The 10,216-nt window shown below is 41.2% G+C and overlaps 1 protein-coding gene across 3 annotated transcripts in view; it reads left to right on the top strand.

Annotated features, from left to right (window-relative positions):
* Window positions 1-10,216, top strand: part of mcu (mitochondrial calcium uniporter) — a 55,656-nt gene that overhangs the window by 16,448 nt on the left and 28,992 nt on the right. For 2 of the 3 annotated variants that reach the window (XM_032541067.1, XM_032541069.1), the window contains exon 2: window positions 8,899-9,012. In XM_032541067.1, the coding sequence (XP_032396958.1) occupies window positions 8,899-9,012 (114 nt within the window). The remainder of the gene's footprint in view (window positions 1-8,898; window positions 9,013-10,216) is intronic. The other variant, XM_032541068.1, reaches the window with a different exon arrangement.

The raw sequence follows: 10,216 nt of genomic DNA, 5'->3' as shown, positions 1-10,216 counted from the left end.
CTCCCACCTTTCCTGTCTATCCACCGTCACTCTAAAATGAAGGGAAAAGCCCCCAAAAATAATCTTAAAAAAAGAAAAATCACCCAAACATAGTCGTTGGCAATTAATTAGTTGAAAACTAATCAGTTAAGGTAAAACTAATCTTTGTAGCTCTAAAAAACAAGACCGAAGCATCTGTTAAACCCAGTTGTATTTTAATTTGACTGGTTATGTTTGAATGCTCTGTTGCTGTTGGGCTAGATAGCCTCCTTTCATACCACTGACTGCCTCCTTTTACATGAAAACATGCCATATGGGAAACTGCTAACCTTATCCTCAGCTCTACCAGCGACAAATGCCAGGGCCATAAACATTTTGATTGATGTGGTAGACTAGAGTTACAGTACAGCCAGGCTCAACTTAAAGTCAGAGCTGACCTGCAGTATTAGGAAGCAAGTCTCCAGACTCTTTCATCAGGTTAAGAAAAGTAGATTTACTGGAGATGTGCTGATGGTTGTATAGTCTGGTTTGGACTTACTGTACCTGCAGAGACATTATGTGCGGTTGCCCTTTTGAGCTCATGCTGCATCTGACTCTTGTAAGCAAACTCCTTCCTATTGTGACACACAAAATGTGTGAGCACATGAAATACCCTCATAGCTTTTACTGCTGGCTGAATAGAATTAGAGCCTGGTTTGGAAACCCACCAATACTGACTGTTAGCCGTATTTTATGTCGGTATTGACTGAAGATTGAAAACCCTTTTTCTGTTCCAATATTATTATTTAACACATATATGTATACAGCTTTTTGTAAGTGCTATTTGTGGATTTCACTGATGCTAGGAATTAGTGCTTTGTAATGACTACACACACAGACACCCACGCAGATTTTTTTTCCATGCACAGTCCTTCCTCTCCTCTCTGATGCTCACTCATTCCATCTCTCACCGATGTGCCTGCAATTCCTCCTCCTCACGCCCACGCTTCTTCTCTTTGTATAGCTGATCACCAGCTTTATCTCCACTGCTCGGTAGGACGTGTGAGTCTTTTGTGTGAGAGAAGGCAAACAACACAGTCCATACAACCTTTTTGATTTTGTCTCTATCTGATTGTTTCTAACCTTGTCACCGGGGTCTCTTTCTTAAGCTTTACATTAAAACTTTACTCTCTGCTTACTCTAAATCCTTTTTGCCCTATCTTACTTACTTATTCAGTTAATTCTTGTATACACAACCTTAAGTCCTCCCCTTAAAGGCTATATGAAACGGCAACATCTTAAGAAGTGTGATCAAGTCAGCAATGCTGGTTTTGACATTTTTAGGCCGTTCTAGCTTTCCAACAATACCTCTAATGTTATGGTGTTGCTCATTCGCCCTTCTAAGCTTTGTTTGGATAACTCCTAGGGCAATAAATCAGAAAAATATTTTAATGGTAGATGTAGGACTATTTTCTAGCATGTTTCAGCCTTCGTGCTGCCTGCACACCCCTCCTATTCTGTACTTAAGTCTCCCCCTGCTTTCCTTTCTTTGTCTGTTCCCCTCCTCTTATAGTCGCCGAGACACCTGGGGATGAAGCTGCTTTGTTGCCGTATTCCATTATGAATGAAGGCAGTTTTCAGCCCGCCCATTCATCTCTGCTGCAGCCGGAGACTCTAAGCTGTCAACTTCACTCTCTGCACACCCCCCCTCCATGACCCTGTTTGCGCATATGTGTGTATCCCACATGAACAGTGAATAGATGGCAGAGGGCTAGTAGGTGGTTGTGTCATGTTTCTCCGATGATAAATGGCGATGGTGGTCAATGACTGTGCAGCCCTCTCCCTTCTGTCTGGTTTATATTGGTTTGCACAAACCTTGCAGAGCGGCGCCGGTAATTTCCTCGTCCAGCCTTGTAGCAAAGCTCACACAACCCACACACTTGTACATCAGAAAACATACACACAAATGTCAACATGTCCTTAAGAGGAGAGGCCAACTGTGGCTATGATGTGATTAGTTTGAGTCCATCACACCCCTTCGGCTTACACGGACAGGTTATTGCTATCTATTCTTGAGGTCCCGTTTTATATATCTACCTATCACCGGGGAACATCCAGGGAAGCCCTGTAACTGGATCAGTTCTCCTTAGCTAGAAAGACTTTCATTGGACAGCGGTCACTCAGCAGCCCCCCGCCCTTCTTCACTCTGTGTGCGCAGGCACTGGGTTACTGGGTGTACTTAATGTGTTGGAAATTTCATTTTACTCTACTCTTCCCCGGTCCTATCTTGCTCTACCCATCTCTGCTCTTGGTGGCAAGTGATTGCCTGCAGCCTCCCCACTTTCTCCTGTCTTACCCCCGCTCACCCCTCCCCATCTCCCTGGGGCTGACTGCCGTTCTCCTGCTAGGCAGGGAGATGCAGAGAGTGTGAATGTACAAGGCAGGAAGAAGAACTGAGAAAGAAAGATAAGGGAATAAGCAGAGATAGCCAGATCAGACACTTTGGGGAAGAGACATGGAAAAATTGCAACTTTGCAGAGCCTGCTGACAACAAGACTTCAAAGACAGAGCATGAGACGTGTAGAGACAACAGACTCTACATGGCGTTCCTTCTATATACTCAACTTGTAATATTAAATAGCTGTGTGCGTTCGAACGAATATGAGGATAAAAGCATAGGATCTAGGTAGAAATGGCCGTCATGCATCTGTACTGGTTCTTTCCTCTATAGGATGCCTCCCATTTACCATCTGCTGTACTGGTTTAATCACTTAACTGGGAGCAAATAACATTACCATTCTTTTGTTCACAATTATCTCTCAGCAGCTTCCACACACACGCACGCCATGTTTTGACACCTGCTTGATCCATCTGTCATGTTATTTCTATAATTGAGAAGCTTGTTTAAACCCTGCCGAGGACCCAGTATTAATGAATTCAGCTCAGTTGATTGGCCTCTCACCTTGTACAAGATAGCTTAAGTGTGAGCTGTAGGTGTAAGGGTACGTAAATCGTGGTCAAGGCATTTAGTTTTAATACTAAATTATCCATCTGGGTTCACTGAACTAATATTATGGTGTGTTGAATTAATTTAAGGTTTTAGTTTTAGACTTTTGTATCGTCTGGCCATTTGTATAGTAGGTATCCGATGCTTGTGATTCCCAACTTCCTCCCCTCACTTATATATTTAGACTTGAGTTGGCTGGATCAGCGCAGTTGTCAAGTGTATACAAGAAATTACTGTTTGTTTGCAAGGAAATTATTTTCAAAATGAAATGATTCAGGCTAATCAGCTTTTGGGTAGACATTTCTGAAGACACACAGTCTGATGACGCCTTCAACAGAGCGCACCCACAGCCATATTCGACTGCACAGTCTTCCATGGCATTTGGGATTCATAATTAGCCAATCCGAGCTGTGAGATACCTTACATCAGGAGACATCTGAGTCTTCTGGCTGCTTGCTGATAAGTGGTTTCCAATATTTAAAGCTGGTGGGGGGGTTGTGTGTTCAGGCATTGGGAATGTGCAGAGGTGACAAAATGTTGTGGTCGGGTCCTGGCTTGGAGCTTATGTAAGCCCTCCAGTATGTTCGCTGCGGATCAGGCGGTGGCTCAGACACATCAGACTGACAACACTGAAGCATGACGGATAGAGTTAGCGTGATTGGAGTTACCTGAGAAGGCTGCGGGCCGTGCACCTAGAGTTTGGGTTTAACGTTTCTGATCAATAGAGATTTTGGTCCCCCGAGCACCAGCAAGCTCATAACACACTGTGCCATTAGTCAATCAGTAAATCAATACGTGGCAGACAGTGGTCACTTATTTTTGTCACTGCGACAAGGAGTATGAAGCACGTTCTGGGTGTGTCAGACGTGATGTGGCTGATTAAGTTATGCTACATCATCTAAAATCAAATAAAACACCACTCAGGGTATGTTTTGAAGTTGTCTCGCTTCTGAAAACATGTTTTTTTCTAGCAGTGTCTTCAACATGCTCTTCTCTTGAGCTAATGTTTGGACATATGATTCAGAATGTCCTCATGATAATAACAAAAGTTACACTTTTTTTGTTATATACTGTAGCACCTAGGCTTTGGTGCAGAGTCAATTTTATCTTAAAGGCATAATTAGGAGCAGGTTTAAAAGTAAAATGGCAACAATGCCTCTGTCCTTTTTTGGAGTAATTTCACTTTTGTACATTTTAAATACTAATGGATCTTCTGTTGTCCTGTCATCGTTACATTTAGCAAAAAATATGCTTTTTCAGCAAATTTGTCCTTTTTGTAATTACAAAGACCAAATTTCCCATTTAAAAAAAAAAAAGAAAAAAAGAAATTGGTTGGGATTGGGGCTGTGTCTTAAAGAAAGACTAACTGGCTTGTAGGAGCCAGAATACTTGCTGTTTGGTAGGGGGTCATATACTTGTTTTTCCTCATCAGATGGTTATCAATTTTAATAAATTCATATGATGTGATTTTCTGGAATTTTCTTTGGGATTCTGTCTTTCACTGTTAGAATGTACATATGATTAAAATTATAGATCGTTGCATTCTTTGTAAGTGAGCAAACCTGCAAAATCAGCAAGGGGTCAAATACTTATTTCCCCCACTGTATCTTTTATAAATTGCTAACCTGGGTTCCAGTCTGTGAATTTACGATTTCTTTAATTGATTCAAATGATGTTGAACTGTCAATTGGAAGTGACAGTTCAATTATTGAACCCTAGTGATTATCAGGGTCCTGACATGCAGGAACTACTCTTTGACCACGTCTTCATCCTAAACTCAGGCTTTGGAGTCTGCTTACCCTCCTTTTCTCTGAAGTTTGTACCCGTTTACACTGATCCATGTGGGCAAAACATACCTCTATACGCTGTAAAACACCATTAGGTTTTGTAATTGAGAAACAGTATACTGCTAATCATTGTCCCCAGTTTATTGCCTGGCACTTCTGCAAGCTCTTTGGTATTAAATATGTCTTACCCTAGACAGCTGAGAATGCTTGAAAATGTACCTTTCTGCTGACTGAGTAACAATATGGGATGTTTTCATTCTTGTTGCATTTGAATTTCTGCTTTTCAAGCAGAAAATTAAGTTTTCTCACCCGTTTGTTGCTTATTGTGAGAAGAAAAGGTGTTGTCAGTAGGGACCTAACCAGCTGGTGCCTCTTCTATAAGGTATAAGATAATAAGGTGCTGTGTCTTGAGTGTGTATATTCTACCCAAGTGTTGTGGTTGGTATCTAGAGAGAGCAGCTGTTGTCCTCTGTAGCAATCTAATCAACAGAAATAGACCGGGCGTCCGCTCCTGTGCAAAGAGGTCACTGCCGCTAGACTGGAGCATATGGTAGTATATTTTTTAGAAAATGAGTTTATCACATTTTAAATGACATTAATATTTGTGGGAATTAATAATTTGCTCGTGAAGCATCCTTTTTAATTTCCAGCTTCGGTTTTGAATAATTGCTGTGTTTTCTCAATTCAACCACAAGAGACTCAACCATCCAGAACAATGGTTCATATTGTGGAGTCTGTGGAGATCTCATTATTTTGGCTAAAGGTCTAGCATTAAGCCTAATTATTTTCCAAAAAGATCTTGATTCCGATTCTGAGGGGTGGAGTTGAAATAGGTCACATGCCTATTTTCACAAATAAGAGGAAAGTTTTATTTTTGATTCAGAGGTGGTTTGCAGTTTTACAGGGCTTTTTCAATGTAAGTTAAAGCCGCACTAAAAGGCTGCTTACTGTGCTCCATGGCTGTAACACAACAAGCGCCTGGCATCTTTGGAAACCAAAACTTGGGAACCAATGATCGGATTTGAAACCAAATCCTCTAAATGATTCCAAATGATTCCAATAAAGAAAAGATTCTACTGGAATCAAATATATATATATATATATATATATATATATATATATATATATATATATATATACACATACATACATATATATATATATATATATATATATATATATATATATATATATATTTAAAAAACGATTCCAAGCAGGAATCGGTTCTCAATGCCCAATCATATTTATGAATGGGTACATATTGAGCCATGCAGCCTTAACTGTATTGACGCAGCTTAAATTCAATGCCAGTTTGAAAATGTGTGTGTTTGGTTGCTTGGCAAAGAACTAGAAACAGTAAATAATCCCACATCCATTATTGACAAATGCTGTTCCTCCTCCACAGTAACAGACTGGAGGAGACTCTCCTGGCAGTTCATGGACACTTTTGATAGTTGCTGGAGTCTTGAATACATGGCCCCTCCTATGAGTTGGTGCTGTATGCCTGAGTTGGCATAGATAAGAAAGAGGCAATAATCCTGCTGCAACATTCTATCTTAGTACTAAGGTCCATTGCTTTAATGTTGAGGAGTTTGTGTTGTCCATGTCAGACACAATGGAGAGTGTGTTTCATTAACTGCCCTCAATCGTTTCAAGAATGATTTCTGCTTGTTTGCCGAGCTGGAGGAAAAACAAATCTCTTCAATGCTGGTTATCATAGCACCTCTCCAGGGTAGCTAATGTTCAGGCTTGACTGGTCCTGAGCCCTGCATGCTGAGAAGTAAATACCCACTTTATTCTTCCATGGAAAAAATAATCTGGGAAAAGCTACGACCTTATTTACCAACGTGTTTCTTGTGTAAAGAGATATTCATAACTGGCAAAAACTCAAACGGGCTATGATGTAAGCTCTGTCCTTTCTCGTCAAATGTAATTTACCGAGGCTGAAAGTTGTTAAAAGAAAAGTATTTGTGTGTGTAATGACATGTAGAGAGAGAAGGTATTAACTTGAGCCAAAATCCATTTGAAGATTGGAACCCTGATAGCGGAAAGGACACGAAGCACAGATATGTCATTAGACAATTACTGCTATACCAAGGCTACTCTTGCCAGCCTTCTTATTAAAGGTTGTTAAAGTAATTACTATTGATTAATGAATGTAAAACTTACATTAACTGGCAGCCTGATGGCTTAATGGTTAGCTCTGCAGGTCACAGCTGGAATCCACCTGCTATACGGGTCCTGCCTGTGTTGATGTTCTCCCAATGTCTATATGTGGGTGTCCTACTAGTCAATGTAGTTGTGAATATATGTCAGTGTCAGTGTTGTGGGTTAAGTGTTAGTCCTGCGGTAGACCAGCAACCTTTTTCTGGTGCACGTAGCCACTTTGGCCAATGCATGCTGGGATAGGCTTCAGCCTCCTGTAGCCCTGAACAGGAGAAGCAGTGTAGAGAATGGACTGCTGGAAGGATAGAATGTGTTTAAAAACTGGTCGTCAACGGGCAACCAGCGGAGATTACAGGAAGTCACTGCAACCCAAATTACACAACAACGTTTGGTTTTCTATACTTAGGTTCTTGTAAATGTATAACACGTCTGTTAGTTAGCTTTACAGTAGGCAGATTTTGTTGGCAGAATTTGGAAAGAGCCTTCCTTGTTATTCATTTTTTTTACATTTTGGATGGCCTGGATTGTCCTGTTTACATAATATGGAGGTTTAAAAAAAAACAACAACAACTAATTGGCATCAGTTATGTATGCAATTTAATCTTGAACATGGCCAGAAAAACTAAGTGGTAAAAAGCACTTGTTGAGAAACAACAACAATATTTATATATAACTTCTAATCTAATCTACTAATCATTTTTTTGCACCTGCTGTGTATTCCACACATTTTCAAACTCAGTTTAGATTGTCCTTTTTGAGATCTGACTAAATCAGGTCCTAACTGTTTTTCTTTTGTTTTTATTGAAGATTATTTTTGGGGGCTTTTTCCATCTATTCAGAGTGACAGTGTACAGGCAGGAAAGGTGGGAGAGAGACGGGGGATGACACGCAGCAAAGGGCCACAGGCCTGACCCGTACCCGGGCCGCTGCAATGGCCCCAACCCACATGGGGTGCACTCCCCCCACTGGGTGAGCCAGAGGCCGCCCCCTAACTGTTTCCTTTTGACCTCTTACATATAATGGTGGTGTGACTGGTTGTGAAAATGTAATCACGTTTGACCTCTCTGGTCATTGTTAATTGTAGAATGCAGAGAGCAGGTTTGTGAAGTGTTTAAGTACTGAGCAGCCAGAAGCTAAACAAGTCCACATACAGTACATGGGTCTAATATGAGCGGCTTATGGGGTGCACTAGTTGTTGTTCAGTGTGCACAGTCAAGGTGCTCTCAGTGTTTATAATGGAGAAGTATCCCACTTTGTCTCCATCTTATGTCTGTTATCTGTCTGTGCTGGGAGGCAGGGGACATCTGAGTGCATACACTTACTTGAAGGTGAAAGTACACACACACACACACACATACACAGTTGAAAATCTCTCTCTCTCTCTCTCTCTCTCTCTCTCTCTCTCTCTCTCTCTCTCTCTCTCTCTCTCTCTCTCTCTCTCTCTCTCTATATATATATATATATATATATATATATATATATATATATATAATACTCTCTGTATACCGAAACATCATCTCAAATGCTCACATCCAGAAACATCAAAGCAACCATATTTTGTGCTTTTCCTGTAGTATGATAACAGTCCGCTTGTAAGTAACCCAATTGTTAGAAAGTGACTGCTAATCCTGGTTTAGGTGTGGAGCAGCTCTTTCATGTCTGATTGAGCAGACAAGCAGATGCTGCTTCCTCCAGCATACACAACACAAGTTTCACATGATAGCTCGGCCGTCTTGCACCACACGGTGTGTGTTTGAATTGCAGCAAAAAGGAATTTGCCCTGGCCTGGGAATAGAAAATAAAACTACCACTTTCACGCCCCATTATTTTAAGCTTCTTTTTAGCTCATTGTATCTTACTGTAGTTCCTGATGGCGGCTGTTGTGAATATAGCGAATAGTGATTATCCCAAACACTTTGTTTGCACTTTGCGCTAACGATGATGCTCCTCAACGTGTTATTTTTTGCTCTCTTTCTTCAGCAGGAGGTACTGTGTGCACCTTTCACCCGTCAGACTGTCAGGAGAGCACATGGCCTACGGTCTGCAGCCCACTCCACACTCTTCACCCAGCCTCCCACTGCCCTGTCTCCACAGGTTAGTGTGTCTTCATGCATTTTTTAAAAAAGGAATTAAAAAAAAACCAACATATTTATTAGAGCCAGTGGTTTGAATGTGTCTGGCTCACTGATGTGGACAGCAGTTCAACCCAGAGCTTCTTAATATATTGACAGCAGCTCGCATCAGCACCGTCAGCACTATTGGACATCTTCCACAGATTTTAAAGGAATTTAGAAAAGGGCAGTCAGAATAGCGTTGTCATTAGTTATGGGGCCAAGATCTCAGATTGTTTCAGATATCTGATCAATATTGACCAACTGGAAACTGACAGTTAGTGTAGCCTGCGTCATTCTGCCTCAGACGCTGCCCACTAAGAATTTCAGTAGCAATGGATAGTTTTATTCCCTAGTGACGTTTTAGATGCTGAAAGAATGAAACTCGGTGCTAAACATTCAGCACAAAATATATTTTCTGTTGGCAGCCTCAGACTAGATGCATTTTTGGATTGATATCAACTGCTAAGAAAAACACCTGTCATCAAAATCCCAATAATCCTTCGCCTGTTTTGACCAGAGTTACTGTAAATGTTGTATATATTACTGTCAGTTTAGTGGTGATTAGCATGCAAGGCCTATTTAGGGGTGAATCCTTTTGAAGTTGGTGAGTTTGCTGGACAGCAGCCTTTTGATAAAGCCATTAATGGAAGATATTTATTCAGATGTATTTTAAATCCAACTGTTCAAAGCAGCCTCTCCACTGGGGTGGGGGAGGGGGGGGGGGGCGGCATGCGCTGCCATATGAAGCCAGCTTCCCATCAAATCTTAATATGGCGTGCAAATCAACACTATGAAAGGAATGTATTTGGATTATAAACACCACCAAGTTTAGCAAATGCAATGTGCCATGCAACAGTGGAGAACAAGCTGTTTCAGTGACATATGGCTGTCATATGAAAGCAAACTTGTCAAAAGCTTTCATCCAGGTCAAGTTTATTGTACTGTTGTTTTTTTAAATCAGTACAGTCGAGTTAGATAAATAATAATAAAATACTAAGCTGAGATCTATCCCTCCATCCATCCATCTTCGTCCGCTTATCCTGTATCGGGTCGTGGGGTCCGCAGCTCCAGCAGGGTACCCCAAACTTCCCTTTCCCGAGGCACATTAACCAGTTCCTACTGGGGGATCCCAAGGCGTTCTCAGGCCAGGTTGGAGATAGAATCCCTCCACCTAGTCCTGGGTC

The sequence above is a fragment of the Etheostoma spectabile genome, chromosome 17 (genome assembly GCF_008692095.1).
Source record: "Etheostoma spectabile isolate EspeVRDwgs_2016 chromosome 17, UIUC_Espe_1.0, whole genome shotgun sequence".
In the NCBI taxonomy this organism is placed as follows: Eukaryota; Metazoa; Chordata; class Actinopteri; order Perciformes; family Percidae; genus Etheostoma; species Etheostoma spectabile.
The sequence above is the reverse complement of the archived record's forward strand: the minus strand, read 5'-3'. Positions and strand labels throughout refer to the sequence as shown.